Here is a 19238-nt window from a genome sequence, read left to right as displayed (position 1 = left end):
GACGTACAGTACAGTGCGTGCCAGCATAAATGGCCACAAAATGTGCGCTAAGATCACTGTAGATCACTCGCTGCAAGACATACAGTGTCACTGTGTGTCAACGAAAATCACTCTAATGCCTATTTTAAACAGGGATGTCAGTTTGATTTTTGTGGGACGTACACTCCCAAAGATTTAAATTTTTTGCAAGTTTAGCGCGCGCTAATAAAAAGTTTCTGAAATGGCAAATTTTGTAAAGGAAAGAACATTTTCAAATTCGCCGATAATAAATTTCTAAACAATGCACGTGAGAAGCCATTTATAGAGTGAGTTTCTTTCTAACTTGATCCCTAACGGAAAAAAATGCATTTCTATTTACGTCACGTGACATCCGTTTCTTTCCACCGAATTACTGTATTGAAAATCAAAGATAATGAAGTTTTAGAAAATGGTATAAAGTGACAGATAAGTTTATGAAAGCCGTCATATGTTGTTTGAAACTGGAAAAAAACGAACTTTTCTGTGTCTTAGCAAAACGTATAGAAACGTTGTCTGCGGTGAAATCAAAACCGTTTTCTTACAAAATAGACGTAAATAGAAATGCTAGACTTCATTGGAAATCCTTGATGTGACGATCAAACGTCAAAACTACGCCAAATGTAAACTACGCTCTGAATTCCTCGCGCGCTACTAAAAGTCCCGTTTGGCCATTTATGCTGGCACGCACTGTTCTGTATTTGATAATGTGCTCTGTATTTGAGGAGGACCTATGCATGTGTACGGGAAGTGTACGGGTCATATTTCCTGTTACCCGTACACGCGTACATACCCACCCATATACTGTACATGTGACTGGATACTTTTGATTGTGACGTCAGAGCGTGACAATAAAAACAGTTGTTTCGGTTTCTCAGCGCATTTATAACACGGAAAATAGCACAGATCAATTGGAAATAAGGGTTTCTAAGCATTTTTTTCGTTTCTGAAAGAAAAAACGCTTTATTCGCGCCGTAAATCGCCTTTTTCGGGTCACCGTTTTCGGCCCTATGTCACGCATGCGCTTTACAAAGTGAGGGTTTTTCTTATGTGACGTCACAATGCCGAGCGTGACGAACAGACAGACAGACAGACAGACAGACAGACAGACAGACATACATACAGACACTTCCGGCCCTAAGATCACGTTTGAAAGAGCCTCCCTCCGTCGTTATACGGGCTCCACCCGTACAACTGTGGTGGTCGGCTCCATAAATAAGGATAAAGGGAAAAGGAACACATGTGTTTTGTCAGTCACGGCCGGGTCACTGGGATGAATCAACACAGCTGAGGCGCGCCACACTCACAACATATTCTTTCAAAGTGAAGCCTTCGATAGTGAGATCTATTCGCGCCTTCTTGTTACCAGATTTCGTCTGTTTCGTCGTAGATGAGAAAAATCCTTCTTCATCGTACGTGTATCGTGCCTTCTTCTTTTCCAAATATTAAGAACCGGAGGCGCAACAACGTAGATCAAATGCACTTCATTGACGCCATATCGGTTACGTATGGTCTTCAAGATGTTCCACATCCGTTCAGGTTTCGTTGAGTGGTTTTTGCCGACCGTAGGTCGAAACAAGAAATTTGGCGTCACGAGGAAATAAGTCGCTGAAAAAGTTTTCACTGCCGGCTGGACAAAGGAATCTTCTTCGAGCTCTTTGTCTAGATTATTGATTTGCTCCAAACTCGTAAGTTCGATGTCAAATATCCTGTCAGTGGGCAGCTGTGCGTTTCCAACCACCAACGGGCGCGCAGAAAACTTTATGTCTAGAAAGGACAAAATTAACGTATTATTAGAAACCTTTTCTAAAGCACCAGACATAAAGAAACGAAAACGTTTTTCATGCACCCTTCGAGCAGCACTAATCATAGGCGTAATCCCAGCTTTCAAAACCGCTAAAAACGAAATAGAGAATCAATCAACTGAAATGAACTCAACATACGTCGACAAAGGCATCCAAAACCGTTTCAATATCTTCGTTTTCAAAGACTTGATCATTGATTGACATGCTCGGCAGCTCCTTCGCTGATAAGTTCCAACTTAGCTCGACCTCAGGAAAACCACGGGAAAACCATTCATAGGTTCTGTGGTCAGAATAGACCCCATGCGGTTGTTCGAAGTTCCACTTGGAACTCCATTGCCTAACCCTAACGTATTATTAGAAACCTTTTCTAAATAAATCACCCATGCTTACGTTTGCCCACGGCACCAGACATAAAGAAACGAAAACGTTTTTCGTGCACCCTTCCAGCAGCAACACTAATCATAGGCGTGATCCCAGCTTTCAAAACCCGCTAAAAACGAAATAGAGAATCAATCAACTGAAATGAACTCAACATACGTCGACAAAGGCATCCAAAACCGTTTGCGGTTTTACTTCGTTTTCAAAGACTTGATCATTGATTGACATGCTCGGCAGCTCCTTCGCTGATAAGTTCCAACTCAGGAAAACCACGGGAAAACAATTCATAGGTTCTGTGGTCAGAATAGACCCCATGCGGTTTTTCGAAGTTCCACTTGGAACTCCATTGTTCTCCTGCGTATAAAAACCCGCAAGTTTGGCAGAGAGCTCGCAGGACATCCATTGCTGCAAGAAGGCGCTATGAAGAGAGTCTTCCTTGTCATTGCTCTAGCAGCCATCTCTCATTGCCAATTGGTAATGTTCATTCAACTTGACACGTCAAACTTGTGACTCGTGTCGATTCTCTCTGTGTAGCGGTCACCTTACCAAAGCCGAAAATGTTGCAGAGTGCAAAGCCAATACAAGAAATTCGGACCCGGTATGTTCTTCTACCTGCTCATTTTAGCGATGTAAAGTCCGGTGCTCTACAGGCATTAGAGGCAATCCCGTTGCCGTCGACGTTGGGAGCTGCACCGGATCGTGCACCGGCGTGTCGACAGCCACCATCATCGACGGCACGATTGACTACTTCGTCGGTCCCGAACCGGCTTCGCCGAGTCCAGACTTTGTGAACAGTCTAATCCTAGACGGACGGACGCTGGTCGGTTTCGACGAATTCCCCGTCGATCGATGGTTCGCCCACACGGTTCGTCTGCCGCCCAACTGTCGCGACCTAGTCAGAATGAGAGTCAAAATATGCCTGAATGCGTCGTCGAACTCACTGACGACAACCGATTCGGTATTCTTTTATCATCCAATCAACGGCAACATTCTTTATTCGCGCAGCTTGCCCACGCTATTCGGTTCGTGGCCTCCGCGCAGTTCCGGCTGTAGAACAATTGGCTTTGGTTCTTCCGACGAAGTTTTTCAGTACGCCGCGACAAACGGCGTCTATCACATCGCGGTACAAGACGACACGGGAGTCGATTACATTCAAACGACTCTCTGGTATGCGTCTCCGAAAAAGTGCCTTCCTTCTCTGTGGACTCACGCCGACGTTCCGCTCGCCACCGGAACAGAAAAAGTCGACAAAATCATTGGCTGCGAGTGCCAAAATCAGGAAGTCAGCCGATGTCTCCGACAACCGAAGAAAGTCGTCTTCTTTCAAAATTCAATATTCGAGACGGCCATCGACGTGGGCTATTGTGGCGGAAGTTGCCGCCAGGTTCCGTATGTGCCTTTGGCTGCTGACGATGCGCGTGACGTCACCATTAGTGGCAGAAGCGCTACAGCGTCAAGAAAAGCCCAAGTGGCTGAAGAAAGCATCCACATCTTTCCATGTAAGAAAACGATTTGTAGTCAATGCAATTTAATTGTCTGTTGTAGATCCTCAAAAGCAGCTCATATGTCAGCCAGTCTTAATAGACCGCGTCGATATCAAAGGACCGTACGGTATGGAACTTTTCCCCCTCGCGTTGATTAACAAAAATCATTTGTGTTGTCCAGGTTCGGAGTGCGTCGAGATTGTCAAACAATGCGAATGCAAGCCGCAATGTTATCGTATGCCGTATTTCAAGCACTTTGTCGAAGTCTTCAAGGACGAGAACGGTCTTCTGTCTGAACAGAGAAGAGTTAGCCTACTTAGTCCACTTGAAAATTAATACTCGTTCACGTTGGGGTTTTGTCTCTTCAGAAATTCAACGTCGGAAAGTGTGTTGGTACTTGCAATCAGGCTGCCTACAGTGGCGTCACGAACTTGGGAGATAAAGACTGCTCAGTGAAATGCAGCCCGCGTGGATATAAATACACTTCGAGATTCTTGACGCGAGATGGCAGCTACGTTTCCGTTCCGCTCATCACGGCCTGCGACTGCAAAAAAATTTGAAGAAAAAACTCTGAAACAAACGCATACGTAGCATCTTACTCGTTATCACTACGGTTTTCTGTTTTCTTTCTCACCATGCAACCGCAGATGTGCTGAAACACTAGTCATTCGTAAAACTTTTGCGTTTTGCTCTTTCGCGTTTTCTGACTCTGCGCCTTCTCACCCAATTCTTGCTCCTGTCGCTGAGAAGGCGTGGCATCGTTAAAAATCGTTGAAAACGCAAAACCACATTAGAAACAATGACAAATGAATACCTACCAATGAAATGTACGTACTTTCATAGCGGCATCCTGCATGTAACTGTGCGTGGGCATAACATCCGAACGGATTGTACGGAAGCCTTTGGCCGTAGGAGGGTTCCGGCCGGGGGCGGTAAGGACGTCGCCAGTCTAAGAAAGCAATTTGTAAATTCTGTGAAAACAAGTTAGGATAGCGTCCATGCGGTCGCTTTAAGTTCCGCTTGGAGTTCCATTGTTCTCCTTTCGGTATAATAAGAGACTCTGACCGAGAGAGCTAGCAGTACACCCATTGATACAGGAAGGCGGTATGAAGACACTTTTCCTTGTGATTGCTCTAGCAACCATCTCTCACTGTCAAAACGTATGTTTATCTAACTTGACAACGTATACTTGTGACTGTCAATTCCCTGTGTAGCGGCCACCTCAACGGAAATGTTGCAGAGTGCAAAGTCAATTCAAGAAATTCGGACCCGGTATGTTCTTCCTGCTCATTTTATAGTGACGTGAAGTCGGGCGCTCTACAGGCATCGAAGGCAATCCCGTTGCCGTCAACGTTGGAAGCTGCCCCGAATTGTGCCCCGGCGTGTCGACAGCCACCATCACCGACGGCACAATTGACTACTTCGTCGGTCCCGAACCGGCTTCGCTGGGTCCATACCTAATCCACAGTCTACTCCTAGACCAAAGGCTGCTGGTCGGTTTTGACACATTTTCCCATAAGTATGACCGGTTTGCTCACACGGTTCGTCTGCCGCCCAACTGTCGCAGTCTAGCCAGAATGAGCGTCAAAATTTGCCTGAATGCATCGGAATCGAACACAGAGTATGGCGACGCATTAATCTTCGAGGATCCACTCAAACAAGAGTCTCTTTATGAAGTCACGTTAGTCAAGCTGTTTGATGGTTACTGGCGCTGGATGAGTTCCGGCTGTAAAACGATTAACTTCGGTCCATCCGACAAAGTGTTTCAGTACGCCGTGAGAAACAACTATTATCACGTCATCGTACGAGACGAGGTAGGAGTCGATTACATTCAAACGACTCTCTCGTATGAGTCTCAGCAAAAGTGCATTCCTTCTCTGTGGACACCCGTCGACGTTCCTCTCGCTACGGGAATAGAGAAAGTCGATAAAATTATTGGCTGCAAGTGCCAACAGAAAGGCGACAGCCGATGCCTCCGACAACCAAAGAAAGTCGTCTTCTATAAAGATTCAAAATTTGAGAAGACAATCGACGTGGGCTATTGCAACGGAAGTTGCCGCCAGGTTCCGCATGTGCCTTTGCCGACCGACGATGTGCGTAACGCCACCATCGATCAGGATAAAGAGAACGGTTCCGCATCAGGACAACCCCAAGTCTTTCCAGTCCCAGCTTCAGATCCTCAGCAACCCCAAGCCTTTCCAGTCCCAGCTTTAGATCCTCCTCAGCTCACATGCCAGCCAGTCTCAATAGACCGCGTCAATCTTAGAGGACCGCATGGTATGCAGCTCTTCCCCTCGAGTTGATTAATTAATTAACAAAAATCATTTATGTCGTCCAGGTTTGGAAACTGTCGAAGTCGTCAAACAGTGCGAATGCAAGCCGCAGTGTTATCGTATGCCTTATTTCAAGCAGGTCGTCGGAGTCTCCAAGAAAAAACCGAACGGCATTCTGTCTGCAGAGAAAAGAGTTAGCATACAAGCCCACTTGAAAATGATTACTTATTCACGTTGGGTGTTTTTGTATGCAGACGTTCGACGTCGGAAAGTGCGTTGGTACTTGCGATCGGGCTGTACACAGCGACGTCACAAACTTGGGGAATCAAGACTGCTCAGACAAATGCAGCCCTCGTGGATATGAATACGCAAGACTCTTGAAGCGAGACGGCAGCTACGTTTCCGTCCCGCTCATCACGACCTGCGACTGCAAAAGAATTTGACGAAAAAAACTCTGAAACAAATGTATAGCATCACTCATCGTCATCACAACGGTTTTATGTTTTCTTTCTCTCCAACCGCAGATGTGCTGAAATACTGGTCATTCGTAAAACTTTTGTTGCGTTTTGCGTTTTGTCTCACTCTGCGCCTTCTCGTCCAATTCTTGCTTTTGTCGTTCTTCTTCAAGACCGCCAGTTCCGTCGTACGACATCTGAGCGTCAGACAAGGCGTGGCGTCTTTAAAAAGAAACAACAGACACCGCAATTAATTATTAATAGGACTCTGTGCACCATTTATAGAAATGCCAAATCCAGCACCAGCTAACCACTAAGAAGCAAAAACAGTGCCTAGGTAAAATGGACACCTACCCAGAGAAATGCTTTCATTTTCGTCCTGTCACATGGTTACGGTGGCGCTGACATTCCGCATCCGGACTTACAGTTAGGAGGCCTTGCAGTGGGCCCCGGGCGCGTCGAGACGCGGTCACGCAACCGGACCACTACTTACTTGAATTAACCAGTTCTCTGCTGATAAGCGTGCTTCTGAAGGTTCCAACATCCAAATTTAGCTTGATCAAGAAGGCCATTTCTGTGGCAACAACGGTCAGAACAAGAATAGAGTCAATGCGGATATTCAGTGTGAAGTTCAACTGCTTCGATCGAACCTTTGAACCCTCTCCATTCCGTATAAAAAGCCCGCAAGTTTGGCAGAGCTAGCAGTACATCCACCGCGAACTGTGAAATGATGAAGACAGTCTTCCTTGTGATCGCCCTGGCGGCCCTCTCTCACTGCCAAATCGTATGTTCATTCGAACTGAGACATAGAACGTACTTGCGACTGTCGATTCTCTCCGCTGCAGCGACCACCTCAGCTACTGAAATGCTGCAGAGTGCAAAGCCAATTCAAGCAATTCGGACCCGGTATGTTCTTCTACCTGTGGCTCTTCTTGTATTCTAAGTTGGATTGCTCTAGGAATAGGAGGCAAACCCGTTACCGTCGACGTTGGAAGCTGCGCTGGATCGTGCACCGGTGTGCCAAAAGCCACCATCACCGACGGCACAATTGACTACTTCGTCGGTCCCGAACCAGCTTCGCCGAGTCCAGACTTTGTGAACAGTCCAATCCTAGCCGGACGGCCGCTAGTCGGTTTCGACGAATTCCCCGTCGATCGATGGTTCGCCCACACGGTTCGTCTGCCGCCCAACTGTCGCAACCTAGCCAGAATGAGCGTCAAAATATGCCTGAATGCGTCGTCGAACTCACTGACGTTTACCGACTCGTTATTCTTCTACGATACAGAAAATGAAGAAATCATTTATGGGCGCAGCTTGCCCGCGCTATTTGGTGCCTGGCCTCCGCGCAGTTCCGATTGCAAAACGATTGGCTTCGGTCCTTCCGATGAAGTCTTTCAGTACGCCGCGACGAACGGCTTTTATCACATCGGAGTGCAAGACGACACGGGCGTCGATTACATTCAAACGATTCTCTCGTATGCGTCTCCGAAAACGTGCCGTCCTTCTCTGTGGACTCAGGTTCACGTTCCGCTCGCTACCGGAACGGAAAAAGTCGAAAAAATTATCGGTTGCGAGTGCCAACGTCTGGACCTCAGCCGATGTCGACGACAGCCGAAGAAAGTCGTCTTCTTTCAAAATTCAATATTCGAGACGTCACTTGACGTGGGCTATTGCGACGGAAGCTGCCGTCTAATTCCATTCGTGCCTTTGGCGGCCGACGATGTGCGTGACGTCACCATCGGCGGCAAGAACGCTTCCGCATCGCAAAGAGCCCAAGCATCATCCTCTCCAGATAGCATCCAAATCATTCCGTGTATGAAACAGTAAATTGATTCGTAGTAATCCTAATGTCTTTTGTAGTCCCTCAAAAGCAGCTCTTCTGTCAGCCAGCTTTTAAACAACGCGTCGATATTAGAGGACCGTACGGTACGGCAACGTTTCTCTCCTCGGATTGATAACGAAGTAACTCTTGGTCTTCTAGGCTCAGAATGCGTCGAGATTATCAAAAGGTGCCGCTGCACGCCGCAGTGTTATCGTATGACCTATTTCAAGCACTTCGTCGAAGTCATTAAGGGTGACAACGGCTTGCTGTTTGAACGAAGAAGAGTTAGTACAAGCTCACTTGCAAATTGATACCTGTTCACGTTGCTTTTCTCTCTTCCAGGCATTCAACGTCGGCAAGTGTGCTGGTGATTGCGATCAGGCTGGATCCGGCGACGTCATGAACTTGGGGAATAAAGACTGCCCGATCAAATGCACTCCGCGTGGTTATAAATACAGTCCGAGGTTTTTGACGCGAGACGGCAGCCACGTTTCCGTTCCGCTGATCACGACCTGCGACTGCAAAAGAATCTGAAGGAGGAAACTCTGAAACAATTTGACGCACAGCATCTTACTCATTATCGCTACGATTTTCTGTTTTCTTTCTCTTTAACCGCTGATGTGCACAAACACTAAAACCTTTGTCTCATTTTGCTTCCTCTCGTTTTCCGGAATTTCCGCCTTCTCACCCAATTAGAGTTCTCACCCAATGAGAGATGGCACGCCTTCTCTGTCGTACGACCGAACCGTCAGTCCTAAAGAAGAACGACAAGAGCAAGAATTTAAAAGAAACAACAGACACCGCATTTGGACTGTGCACCATTTATAGAAAGGCCAAATCCAGCGCCGGTAAATCATTAATTAACTAAGCAAACACTGCTTGCAGTGCTTAGGTAAAAATAGAAACCCAACGTAAATATTCAGAGCGATGCGTTAATCTTCGTCCTGAACAACATGGTTGTGTGTGTGCGACGCTAACGTTCAGACTCACCGTTCCCGAGCACATGCCCCGGATGGGCTAGAGAAAGTCCGAGGCTAAACCAGATAAGTTCCGAACTTAGCTCGACCTCAGGAAAACCACGGGAAATCCATTGCGTATAAAAACCCGCAAGTTTGGCAGAGAGCTCGCAGGACATCCATTGCTGCAAGAAGGCGCTATGAAGAGAGTCTTCCTTGTCATTGCTCTAGCAGCCATCTCTCATTGCCAATTGGTAATGTTCATTCAACTTGACACGTCAAACTTGTGACTCGTGTCGATTCTCTCTGTGTAGCAGCCACCTCAGCAAAGCCGAAAATGTTGCAGAGTGCAAAGCCAATACAAGAAATTTGGGCCCGGTATGTTCTTCTACCTGCCGCTCATTTAGCGATGTAAAATCCGGTGCTCTACAGGCATTGGAGGCAATCCCGTTGCCGTCGACGCTGAAAGCTGCGCTGGATCGTGCACCGGTGTGCCGAAAGCCACTATCACCGACGGCACAATTGACTACTTCGTCGGTCCCGAACCGGCTTCGCCGAGTCCAGACTTTGTGAACAGTCCAATCCTAGCCGGACGGACGCTAGTCGGTTTCGACAAATTCCCCGTCGATCGATGGTTCGCCCACACGGTTCGTCTGCCGCCCAACTGTCGCGACCTAGCCAGAATGAGCGTCAAAATATGCCTGAATGCGTCGAAGAACTCACTGACGAAAACCGACTCGTTATTCTTCTACGATACAGAAAATGAAGAGAAGATTTATTCGCGCAGCTTGCCCTCCCTATTTGGTGCCTGGCCTCCGCGCAGCTCCGATTGCAAAACGATTGGCTTCGGTCCATCCAACAAAGTCTTTCAGTACGCCGCGACGAACGGCTTTTATCACATTGGAGTGCAAGACGACACGGGAGTCGATTACATTCAAACGATTCTCTCGTATGCGTCTCCGAAAACGTGTCCTTCTCTGTGCAAGAAATTCGGGCCCGGTATGTTCTTCTACCTGCCCTCGTTTAGCGATGTAAAATCCGGTGCTCTACAGGCATTGGAAGCAATCCCGTTGCCGTCGACGTTGGAAGCTGCACCGGATCGTGCACCGGCGTGTCGACAGCCACCATCATCGACGGAACGATTGACTACTTCGTCGGTCCCGAACCGGCTTCGCCGAGTCCAGACTTTGTGAACAGTCTAATCCTAGACGGACGGACGCTGGTCGATTTCGACGAATTCCCCGTCGATCGATGGTTCGCCCACACGGTTCGTCTGCCGCCCAACTGTCGCGACCTAGTCAGAATGAGTGTCAAAATATGCCTGAATGCGTCGTCGAACTCACTGACGACAACCGACTCGGTATTCTTTTATCATCCAATCAACGGCAACGTTCTTTATTCGCGCAGCTTGCCCACGCTATTTGATTCGTGGCCTCCGCGCAGTTCCGGCTGTAGAACAATTGGCTTTAGTTCTTCCGATGAAGTTCTTCAGTACGCCGCGACGAACGGCGTCTATCACATCGGGGTACAAGACGACACGGGAGTCGATTACATTCAAACGACTCTCTGGTATGCGTCTCCGAAAAAGTGCCTTCCGTCTCTGTGGACTCACGTCGACGTTCCGCTCGCCACCGGAACAGAAAAAGTCGACAAAATCATCGGCTGCGAGTGCCAAAATCAGGACGTCAGCCGATGTCTCCGACAACCGAAGAAAGTCGTCTTCTTTCAAAATTCAATATTCGAGACGGCCATCGACGTGGGCTATTGCGACGGAAGTTGCCGCCAGGTTCCATTCGTGCCTTTGGCGGCCGACGATGTGCGTGACGTCACCATCGGCGGCAAGAAAGCTTCCGCATCGCAAAGAGCCCAAGCATCATCCTCTCCAGATAGCATTCCGTGTATGAAACAGTTATTTGATTCGTAGTAATCCTAATGTCTTTTGTAGTCCCTCAAAAGCAGCTCTTCTGTCAGCCAGCTTTTAAACAACGCGTCGATATTAGAGGACCGTACGGTACGGCAACGTTTCTCTCCTCGGATTGATAACGAAGTAACTCTTGGTCATCTAGGCTCAGAATGCGTCGAGATTATCAAAAGGTGCCGCTGCACGCCGCAGTGTTATCGTATGACCTATTTCAAGCACTTCGTCGAAGTCATTAAGGGTGACAACGGCTTGCTGTTTGAACGAAGAAGAGTTAGTACAAGCTCACTTGCAAATTGATACCTGTTCACGTTGCTTTTCTCTCTTCTAGGCATTCAACGTCGGCAAGTGTGCTGGTGATTGCGATCAGGCTGGATCCGGCGACGTCATGAACTTGGGGAATAAAGACTGCCCAGTCAAATGCACTCCGCGTGGTTATAAATACAGCCCGAGGTTTTTGACGCGAGACGGCAGCCACGTTTCCGTCCCGATGATCACGACCTGCGACTGCAAAAGAATCTGAAGGAGGAAACTCTGAAACAATTAGACGCATAGCATCTTACTCATTATCACTACGATTTTCTGTTTTCTTTCTCTTTAACCGCTGATGTGCTCAAACACTGGTCATTCCTAAAACCTTTGTTGCATTTTGCTTCCTCTCGTTTTCCGCCTTCTCACCCAATTAGAGTTCTCACCCAATTAGAGATGGCACGCCTTCTCTGTCGTACGACCGAACCGTCAGTCGTAAAGAAGAACGACAAGAGCAAGAATTTAAAAGAAACAACAGACACCGCATTTGGACTGTGCACCATTTATAGAAAGGCCAAATCCAGCGCCGGTAAATCATTAACTAAGCAAACACTGCTTGCAGTGCTTAGGTAAAAATAGACACCCAACGTAAATATTCAGATGCGTTCATCTTCGTCCTGAACAACATGGTTGTGTGTGTGCGACGCTAACGTTCATTCTGCATACGGACTCACCGTTCGAGAGGTCTTGCAGTGGGCCCCGGCCCTGGCGCGTTGAGACGCGGCCACGTACGCAACCCGTGATTCTGCATTAATTAACCGGTTCTCCGCTTTTTAGAGGTGCCTTTCACATTTCAATACATCCAAATTTAGCTTGACCAAGAACAAGAATAGAGCTAACAATAATACGGTAAAGCTAATTCTAATTCGATGGCGAACCTTTGAACCTTCATTCGGCACGTATAAAAGACCAGCAAGTTCAGCAGAGCTAGCAGGCGAATTGTGAACGCGTTATTCGGCAGCTGAAATGAAGATCGTCGTCTTCCTTGTGACTGCTTTGGCAGCCCTCTCCCATTGCGTATGTTTATCCGAACTATAGAAGATACTTGCGACTGTCGATTCTCTCTCCCTCAGCAACAGGACTGCTGCAGAGTGCAAAGCCAATTCAAGAAATTCGGACCCGGTATACAGTTCTTCTACCTGCGGCTCTTTCCGTATTCCAAGTTGGATTGCTCTAGGCATTGGAGGCAATCCCGTTACCGTCGACGTTGGAAGCTGCGCCGGATCGTGCACCGATGTGTCGAAAGTCACTATCACCGACGGAACGATTGACTACTTCGTCGGTCCCGAACCGGCTTCGCCGAGTCAAGAGTTCGTGGAGAGTCCAATCCTAGACGGACGGCCACTGGTCGGTTTCGACGAATTCCCCGTCGATGGATGGTTTGCCCACACAGTTCGTCTGCCACCCAAGGGATGTCGCAACCTAGCAAAAATGAGCGTTAAAATTTGCCTAAACGCGTCGTCGAACCCACTGACGACTACCGACTCGTTCTTCTTTTACAATACACACAGAGAAGATATTCTTTATGCGTCCAAGTTGTCCTCCTCCTGGCGTCCGGGCAGTTCTGTCTGTAAAACGATTACCTTCGGCCCTGCCCACGAAGTCTTTCAGTACGCCGCGACCAACGGCTTTTATCACATCGCGGTACAAGACGACACGGGAGTCGATTACATTCAAACGAATCTCTCGTATGCGTCTTGGAAATGGAAAAGATGCCGTCCTTCTCTGTGGACTCACGTCGACGTTCCTCTCGCCACCGGAATAGAAAAAGTCGACAAAATCATCGGCTGCGAGTGCAAACGTCTGGACCTCAGCCGATGCCGACGACAGCCGAAGAAAATCGTCTTCTTTCAAAATTCAATGTTCGAGAGGGAAATCGACGTGGGCTATTGCGACGGAAGCTGCCGTCTAATTCCATTCGTGCCTTTGCCGGCCGACAATGTGCGTGACGTCGTCATCAGCGAAGGTAACGTCGTCATCAGCGAAGGTAACGTTTCCGCACGGCAAAGAGTTCAAGCAGTTGCATTGGAAGACATTATTCAAATCATTCCGTGTATGAAACGGTAATTTGATTCGTACTCAATGTAATCCAATGTCGTTCGCAGTCCCTCAAAAGCCGCTCTTCTGCCAGCCAGCTTCAAAACGTCGCGTCGATATTACAGGACCGTACGGTAAGCAACGTTTCTGAATCTCGAATCGATAGCGAAGTAAACGTTGGTCGTCTAGGCCCGGAATGCGTCGAGATTATCACAAACTGCAGCTGCACGCCGCAGTGTTATCGTATGCCCTATTTCAAGCACTTCGTCGAAACCATTGATAGCGACACGTGCTTTCCGTCTGAACGAATAAGAGTTAGTACAAGCCCACTTGGTAATCGATACCTGTTCAGTTGCTTTCCTCTCTTCAGACATTCAACGTTGGCAAGTGTGCTGGTACTTGCGACGAGGAGGCTGGATCCGACGACGTCATGAACTTGGGGAATAAAGATTGCCCGTTCAAATGCACTCCGCGTGGTTATAGATACAGTCCGAGGTTTTTGACGCGAGACGGCAGCTACGTTTCCGTCCCGATGATCACGACCTGCGACTGCAAAAGAATCTGAAGGAGGAAACTCTGAAACAAGCACATTTTGTGTTACTCGTTTACCACCGGCATTACTGTTCTCGTCTTTCTTTTCCTCTCTAACCGCTTCATTTACAAATACAGATTTTCGTGCAAACTTCAAAGCCAATCAATGAAATACCGATACCACTTAAAGCCAAAACGTCGAGAGAAGTCAAGGCGAAACAAAAAGCCTATTTCGCTGTCTTCTCTACCAACTACAACTACAGTGTACCTGAACAAACCAACGTTTTAGGAGCTTGCATTCCTATCTTGAGAAGGAGGAGGCGGTATTTCGACCTTGGCAGTAGTAAAAAAAGCCATCTTTTCCCTATTGTGTCGACACGAATTTAATTAATTAAGACTCGTTTTCCTGCTTCGTCTTACTGACCGGAAGCTCAAACGTTCTGGTCGTTTTTTCTGATGTTGTCGGACTCTCATCACCTCCTGTGATGCTCTTCTCACCAACCTCGTTCTTCTGTCTTCCGAATCGGATTTGGCGTCTTCAACACTTTCCTCATACTAAAAATGAAGACGGCCCTTAAAATTTCCCATCGTCTCATTTTCTTGTAAATTTTTACGTTCTCAGCTAGAAGCGCCTGCAATTGTTCGTTCTTAACAAACCAGTCAGGAAGAGTGCTATCGCCTGCGACAAGCTCATGTTCAACCAATTTATCAATCCTTTCATTGTTTTCTCACCTCTTCTTTTCCTTTCTTCTAGTTCTTTCTTCATCTCCTTCAGATTCGAGACTTCATCGGTAACTTTATTCTAAGCCAACAGAGAAATGCTAACGAGACACAATTCCAGACAAAGTACGCACGTGCTCAGCTTTAGACAATTCCAAATCTAGCTCCAAGTCAATTGACGTTCGTTCCCCGGGCGCGGTGAGCGCTCGTTCTCTCTTACTCTAACGTTTTGATCGTCACCGTGGGTCTCTAACTAACTAACGCGCACGTATACCTCGACACTACCAGCCGCCAAATCATCAATTGTAGAAATTTTTCTCAACGACGGCCTCGCCGGTCTTCCCGCGGACATGATCGCGGGATTCGTCAATCGACGTTGCATCGCTGTCCGCTTGTCGCCAGGACGACGAGACGAAATAGAGAACGAGCGTCGTCTTTCGACGGCCGTCGAACTATTTGAACCGTGACTACGCACATCTCCACTCTTCGCATCCTTAGAGTGCGAAAAGAAAGCTCAGATCTTGGAGGACCGCGCGGATGTGATATCATTTACCGACAAATCGCTTGTCGACGTCGTAGAGACTTTTCGATGAGATGCTACGCTTAGAGAATATGTTCTCTTTCTCTGTCCTTTGGCTACTTCTTCAGCATCCTATATAGCACAAGTACATTTTCGCTTGTAAACTGGGCGATTATCTTTACCTCTTCTGTCAGAAGATTGTACCATTTCGACGGTAGGTACGGCTCGCCTTTGAAATCGGCCAAGCCAATCTGAGTTCCTCCCTGCATAAGGTAAATTAAATTGTTATAACAACGATTCTGTTTTCTTACCAGACAATCGTCGTCGCCGTCGTCGTAGACGTGCCATAGCGTAATCTGAAGTACTTTTCCTTTCAACTTTTCCTAAAGCAGAGTCAATCAAACGTATAACCGATGAAAACGATTGTGCAAACCAACCGGTTCGAGCGATATTTCAAAGACCTGATGAAACATGTGGCTGATAGCGTACACAATGGGCAAGCTCCGGAGAGGAGAAGCGGCGCTCGGTAGCAACTCCGCCTGCACATATCTACGCGGAAATTCCCCTTTGAGAACAGACACGACTCTACGCCACTGTATTACTAACACTCTACTATCCTGAGTCATTCCTTCGATGACCAGATTACGGGCTTCGTAGACCGATACAAGAAGTTGCTTGTTGTCAATTTCGTATCTTTAATGGAACATTGGGAAGAAAAACGAAAAAATATTTTTTACTTACTTGATTGCCACTTGAACTTGTGGTACCTTCTCTGCTGACAGATCCTCTTTGAAAACCCCACTGACAATTGATTCGTGCGAATCGGTTCTACTCACAATCCCAGTCAATACAGAAATACAAATCAAAGTTTTTCACAAACATTGCGAATCCAGTGACGGCTTTCCTTTCTTCTATAAGCTAAAGAATCGCGTAAATTAATTAAAAAAACGAGTTCCACGCAATCGCAAACCTTCGCCATTTCTTGACGTTTCGCTTTCTTCGCGTCATCCAGCAACTGACCCGACTTATCAGGAGGCGCCCGAAAGCTCTGCTCTCGCAGGATCGACGCTCGCGAGCTCCTCCTCGCCGGCAAGGCCGGAGAATCGGTCGGCGACGAAAAATCCATCGGCGGCGCCGACGATTCGTACGCTATCGGCGCTATTTCCGCAACGTCCGGCTCGCTATTAAACGACGTCTGCAGAGCGACGGAACTGACCGATCGGCGCGGATCGGTTCGTCGACGCAGCGCGCTCGCCGACGAGAGATGCAACACGGAATCGTCGTCGTCGGTTTGAATCGCCTGATCGCTAGTCGTTCGACCGGCGCGTCGCCGATCGAACCCGGTACGCCGTTCGAACCAATAGGCGGCGTCGGCGACGTTGTCTTCGTCGTCCGTCTGCACCGCCGAATCGCGTCGAACGATAGTCCGCGCTCGGTCGCCGCCGCCGCCGCGCGACGTTCTCGGCGGCGGCGAGCGCTCTCGCAGCACGTCCTCCGACATGCTACGCATGGGGTAATACGGCGCGGCGCGCGGGGGATACTCGGGCGGTAATGCGTAGCTGGGCGGGTTCGGCGAGGAGTCGGGGCGCGCTCCCGTTACGCGTTCGTATAGTTCGCTGAAGCTCATGCGATTCGATTTGGCGTCTTGAACCGCTTGGAAAAAGGTGTCGTTGGAGACGGCTGATAGGAGCGATTGCTGACTGTCGCCTCGATATAGGACGTCGGCTTGAGCTTGAGCTCGGCTTCTTTCGCTGAAGAGGAAGATTTGAGGTTGAAAGAGTTGCGTCTTTGCTATGTCTACCTCATTAGCTGGACTTCGAGTTGGCAGGCCGTTCGATTGGCTAGGCGTAATTTCTGCAGAAGCTGAGACTTTTCTTCTTCCATGGCCAGTCTGAAATAAGGTTATAAATGGAATAATATAAAAGAGTGTGGCAATGTTGAACCTGTCAGCCATGATTTTATTAGAATACTGGCGAGATGCGAGAATTTCGGACTCCAGTCGAGCAATTTCGGATTCCAGAGTTATCTACGGTCAAGAAAATAACGATCACAGCATCTCATTCAGTCAGTAGCACTGACTCTCTCCTCGTTGGTCTTGCGAGATAAATCGTACTGCTTCAATTCGTTGAGCAGGTGTTCCTTCTCGGTCAGAAGCGCCAGTCTGAAGAGGAGTAATGTGGAGAAAAAACGACAAAAATCGAGAGTCGTTTAGCTTACGTGTCTCTTTCGTGTCCGCGAGCCGCAGCCCGATCGTCGACTTCTGTCAGCTGTAATTCCAAATTTGATACTCTACGCAATCTCCTATAGCTACGGCAGTGAATATGTCCAGTCAAGCCGGTACCTTTGCTTGACTTTCTCGAGTTCAACTTCCACTGCAACAGTAGAGCGATGATGATGGTATTTACCTCTCTAAATATCGCCAATGTAACCGGTAATCTTCCACAGTGTTTATTACTCACCCCAGAGTCTCTCTGTCTCGAGTCCGAGTCAACGTGAATTGCTGGATCCCAGCGCTTTTGTGAGAATAGAACAGTTATTTTAAATAAGCACGTTTTGCTTGCTGTACCTTGTGCCTTCGTTTCTTCTTCGGTGGTTTACGTCTCGATTTCGAACTCAGATCACCTCTCAATTCGGCCAATTGCTATTTAAAAGAATGTCGTCAATCACCACTATCCACGCCATAGGCGAAACAGAGAACGCATACGTACCAACATGAGATGAGCCTTTTCTTCTTCCCCACGCTCGATTGCGTTTTGTATCTCCCTCACTTCGGCCATGATAGCTCGCGCCTCCTCCACTTTGTACGAACCGTGAGAACTCAACTTTTCATCGACTCTGTACAGTATTCCTTAACTTCCTTTTTAAATTAAAATAAAGAAACTACCTCCTAAGCGTTCGCAATCCTTCCTGACAACAGTCCACTTCGGCTCTAGATTGCTCACACTCAATCCTCCTTTTGTTGACCTGGGAGAAACAGAAACAACTACGCGTAACGTTTGAAACTGAAAGAGGTGCGTTTACTGTTTCCTTCGCTTCGGCGAGTTCTCTTCGAAGTCCCTCGAATTCGGCTCCATCTAAATCTCTGCCATATCCGCTACGACTCCATTCCATCTCTTGCAAAATCGCAGTCAGATCTTCAACCTGAAAAACAACGATTTAATTAATTAAACCTATCTAACGATGCAATCAAATATTGCTATGCCTTTTCTTCGGCCAATTCGAGTCGCTTCTTCTTCACAGATCGTATATCCTGTTTGTCCTGAGAAAAGAGGATATGTTGACAGCACGAGTCGTACGTCCTTCGCCCTCACCAATAATTCAACCGTCGCCTTTTCGACGTACTCTTTGAGCTGACGTTGCTTTTCAGCCAAAAACTCTTCTCGCGGATCGTCGATTTGGTTTCGTTCTGCGAAAAGAAAAAGTCGGTTTTCTATAAGGAAATGGCACTCGCCAGCGTCAAAGATCTCACTGCGAATGTGATCGATATAATATCGACCGTACTCGACGTCATACTCCTCCTCCCAACCGTAAGGTAACTCTGGATTGCAAAACGATCAGAAAACAGGCCGCCCGGCGTATCGAACACTCGTACCGCTTCCATCGCAGTCTGCAAACGAATGCGGCTTTGTCTCCCTATAGAGTCCAAAAGGGTTAGGGTTAGGAAAAAAAACACCCCTTTGCCGAACTATTATACCGACGCCAGCTGTACTACCTAGCGGCATCGACAGAACAAAGAAACAGCGACCCGACCCTGTCTATCCCCGACTTTTCTACTCGAACGAATTCGCGCTCAACGATGAATTCCAAAAGGAGGGCGTGTCAGACTCGAAGGCGCGTACCAATCCCGCGGATGAATCCACGTCGTCTTGCGTTCCCTGTGATCGACGTAATAGGGCTTGCCGTCTGGCTCGGCGTAGCGAACGGCCCAGCCGGGCGGCAGCGGCAGCGTCGACAATGGCGAAAGGCGACGATGTTTCGGAGGGTGCGAGCTCGAGTGCATTCGGGGGGGAGGAAT

The 19238-nt window shown here is 47.9% G+C and overlaps 6 protein-coding genes and 2 long non-coding RNA genes across 21 annotated transcripts; 5 read left to right on the top strand and 3 right to left on the bottom strand.

The window, feature by feature from the left end:
- Positions 1-861: 861 nt before the first annotated feature.
- LOC136198402 (uncharacterized) lies at positions 862-11850 on the bottom strand. 12 transcript variants are annotated; one of them, XR_010672807.1, is made up of 17 exons: positions 11785-11850; positions 11670-11736; positions 10532-11613; positions 9052-10482; positions 8807-8986; positions 7660-8750; positions 7331-7610; positions 6538-7278; positions 6189-6484; positions 4282-6134; positions 4030-4226; positions 3140-3974; positions 2358-3090; positions 2211-2310; positions 1959-2163; positions 1831-1911; positions 862-1782 (listed from the first exon to the last, which is right to left on the bottom strand). It is a non-coding gene; the product is annotated as an uncharacterized lncRNA (long non-coding RNA). The 12 variants fall into 12 exon arrangements; XR_010672810.1 differs by having other exon boundaries at positions 1836-1911; XR_010672798.1 differs by having other exon boundaries at positions 862-1911; positions 6538-6632; positions 6765-7278.
- Positions 2580-4362, top strand: LOC136198365 (uncharacterized). Of its 2 annotated transcripts, XM_065988303.1 has the most exons (6): positions 2581-2672; positions 2733-2796; positions 2849-3697; positions 3744-3809; positions 3864-3988; positions 4051-4362. In XM_065988303.1, exons 1-6 carry the CDS (start codon positions 2619-2621, stop codon positions 4240-4242), a joined length of 1350 nt encoding a protein of 449 aa, XP_065844375.1. In that variant the 5' UTR covers positions 2581-2618; the 3' UTR covers positions 4243-4362. The 2 variants fall into 2 exon arrangements, with proteins under 2 accessions (XP_065844367.1, XP_065844375.1); XM_065988295.1 differs by having other exon boundaries at positions 2580-2672; positions 3744-3988.
- On the top strand, positions 4755-6524 carry LOC136198376 (uncharacterized). Its single transcript, XM_065988317.1, has 5 exons — positions 4755-4842; positions 4897-4954; positions 5006-5959; positions 6021-6148; positions 6210-6524. The coding sequence occupies exons 1-5, from the start codon at positions 4789-4791 to the stop codon at positions 6396-6398; spliced, it is 1383 nt and encodes a 460-aa protein (XP_065844389.1). The 5' UTR covers positions 4755-4788; the 3' UTR covers positions 6399-6524.
- On the top strand, positions 6614-8880 carry LOC136198388 (uncharacterized). Its single transcript, XM_065988334.1, has 6 exons — positions 6614-7194; positions 7256-7316; positions 7369-8223; positions 8271-8336; positions 8392-8516; positions 8575-8880. The coding sequence occupies exons 1-6, from the start codon at positions 7138-7140 to the stop codon at positions 8764-8766; spliced, it is 1356 nt and encodes a 451-aa protein (XP_065844406.1). The 5' UTR covers positions 6614-7137; the 3' UTR covers positions 8767-8880.
- Positions 9235-11731, top strand: LOC136198348 (uncharacterized). Its single transcript, XM_065988272.1, has 7 exons — positions 9235-9442; positions 9503-9566; positions 9621-10187; positions 10241-11086; positions 11134-11199; positions 11255-11379; positions 11438-11731. Exons 1-7 carry the CDS (start codon positions 9389-9391, stop codon positions 11627-11629), a joined length of 1914 nt encoding a protein of 637 aa, XP_065844344.1. The 5' UTR covers positions 9235-9388; the 3' UTR covers positions 11630-11731.
- A 70-nt stretch (positions 11851-11920) lies between the features above and the next one.
- Positions 11921-13996, bottom strand: LOC136198438 (uncharacterized). 2 transcript variants are annotated; one of them, XR_010672814.1, is made up of 4 exons: positions 12555-13996; positions 12294-12499; positions 12090-12227; positions 11921-12032 (listed from the first exon to the last, which is right to left on the bottom strand). It is a non-coding gene; the product is annotated as an uncharacterized lncRNA (long non-coding RNA). The 2 variants fall into 2 exon arrangements; XR_010672813.1 differs by having other exon boundaries at positions 12090-12499.
- Positions 12381-14136, top strand: LOC136198379 (uncharacterized). The gene is made up of 6 exons (XM_065988331.1): positions 12381-12432; positions 12489-12537; positions 12593-13468; positions 13521-13586; positions 13642-13766; positions 13823-14136. Exons 1-6 carry the CDS (start codon positions 12382-12384, stop codon positions 14015-14017), a joined length of 1362 nt encoding a protein of 453 aa, XP_065844403.1. The 5' UTR covers position 12381; the 3' UTR covers positions 14018-14136.
- Positions 14070-19236, bottom strand: LOC136198343 (protein KIBRA-like). The gene is made up of 29 exons (XM_065988261.1): positions 19063-19236; positions 18816-18856; positions 18693-18761; positions 18535-18629; positions 18426-18482; positions 18245-18364; positions 18108-18187; positions 17932-18058; positions 17790-17864; positions 17683-17736; positions 17565-17632; positions 17441-17512; positions 17303-17384; positions 17167-17249; positions 17025-17114; positions 16194-16974; positions 16104-16141; positions 15965-16051; positions 15830-15916; positions 15661-15772; positions 15535-15606; positions 15406-15486; positions 15257-15355; positions 14978-15196; positions 14838-14924; positions 14716-14785; positions 14598-14662; positions 14408-14538; positions 14070-14347 (listed from the first exon to the last, which is right to left on the bottom strand). Exons 1-29 carry the CDS (start codon positions 19221-19223, stop codon positions 14269-14271), a joined length of 3282 nt encoding a protein of 1093 aa, XP_065844333.1. The 5' UTR covers positions 19224-19236; the 3' UTR covers positions 14070-14268.
- Between the last annotated feature and the right edge of the window lie 2 nt (positions 19237-19238).

Source organism: Oscarella lobularis, chromosome 1 (genome assembly GCF_947507565.1).
Source record: "Oscarella lobularis chromosome 1, ooOscLobu1.1, whole genome shotgun sequence".
In the NCBI taxonomy this organism is placed as follows: Eukaryota; Metazoa; Porifera; class Homoscleromorpha; order Homosclerophorida; family Oscarellidae; genus Oscarella; species Oscarella lobularis.
This window is presented reverse-complemented; position numbering and strand designations above follow the sequence as displayed.

Excerpts from the sequence above, each read along its gene's own strand:
- LOC136198365 (XM_065988295.1), top strand. The coding sequence starts at position 2,619 with ATGAAGAGAGTCTTCCTTGTCATTGCTCTAGCAGCCATCTCTCATTGC. Across the intron at positions 2,673-2,732 it reads CCATCTCTCATTGCCAATTG|CGGTCACCTTACCAAAGCCG; the intron begins GTAATGTTCATT and ends CTCTCTGTGTAG. Across the intron at positions 3,989-4,050 it reads TTCTGTCTGAACAGAGAAGA|AAATTCAACGTCGGAAAGTG; the intron begins GTTAGCCTACTT and ends TTGTCTCTTCAG.
- LOC136198376 (XM_065988317.1), top strand. The coding sequence starts at position 4,789 with ATGAAGACACTTTTCCTTGTGATTGCTCTAGCAACCATCTCTCACTGT. Across the intron at positions 4,843-4,896 it reads CCATCTCTCACTGTCAAAAC|CGGCCACCTCAACGGAAATG; the intron begins GTATGTTTATCT and ends TTCCCTGTGTAG. Across the intron at positions 5,960-6,020 it reads CAATCTTAGAGGACCGCATG|GTTTGGAAACTGTCGAAGTC; the intron begins GTATGCAGCTCT and ends TATGTCGTCCAG.
- LOC136198388 (XM_065988334.1), top strand. The coding sequence starts at position 7,138 with ATGATGAAGACAGTCTTCCTTGTGATCGCCCTGGCGGCCCTCTCTCAC. Across the intron at positions 7,195-7,255 it reads CCCTCTCTCACTGCCAAATC|CGACCACCTCAGCTACTGAA; the intron begins GTATGTTCATTC and ends TCTCCGCTGCAG. Across the intron at positions 7,317-7,368 it reads ATTCAAGCAATTCGGACCCG|GAATAGGAGGCAAACCCGTT; the intron begins GTATGTTCTTCT and ends GGATTGCTCTAG.
- LOC136198348 (XM_065988272.1), top strand. The coding sequence starts at position 9,389 with ATGAAGAGAGTCTTCCTTGTCATTGCTCTAGCAGCCATCTCTCATTGC. Across the intron at positions 9,443-9,502 it reads CCATCTCTCATTGCCAATTG|CAGCCACCTCAGCAAAGCCG; the intron begins GTAATGTTCATT and ends CTCTCTGTGTAG. Across the intron at positions 9,567-9,620 it reads ATACAAGAAATTTGGGCCCG|GCATTGGAGGCAATCCCGTT; the intron begins GTATGTTCTTCT and ends GGTGCTCTACAG.
- LOC136198379 (XM_065988331.1), top strand. The coding sequence starts at position 12,382 with ATGAAGATCGTCGTCTTCCTTGTGACTGCTTTGGCAGCCCTCTCCCAT. Across the intron at positions 12,538-12,592 it reads ATTCAAGAAATTCGGACCCG|GCATTGGAGGCAATCCCGTT; the intron begins GTATACAGTTCT and ends GGATTGCTCTAG. Across the intron at positions 13,587-13,641 it reads CGATATTACAGGACCGTACG|GCCCGGAATGCGTCGAGATT; the intron begins GTAAGCAACGTT and ends TTGGTCGTCTAG.
- LOC136198343 (XM_065988261.1), bottom strand. The coding sequence starts at position 19,223 with ATGCACTCGAGCTCGCACCCTCCGAAACATCGTCGCCTTTCGCCATTG. Across the intron at positions 17,633-17,682 it reads CGAGACAGAGAGACTCTGGG|AGAGGTAAATACCATCATCA; the intron begins GTGAGTAATAAA and ends GGCGATATTTAG. Across the intron at positions 15,356-15,405 it reads ACAATCTTCTGACAGAAGAG|GATGCTGAAGAAGTAGCCAA; the intron begins GTAAAGATAATC and ends TGTGCTATATAG.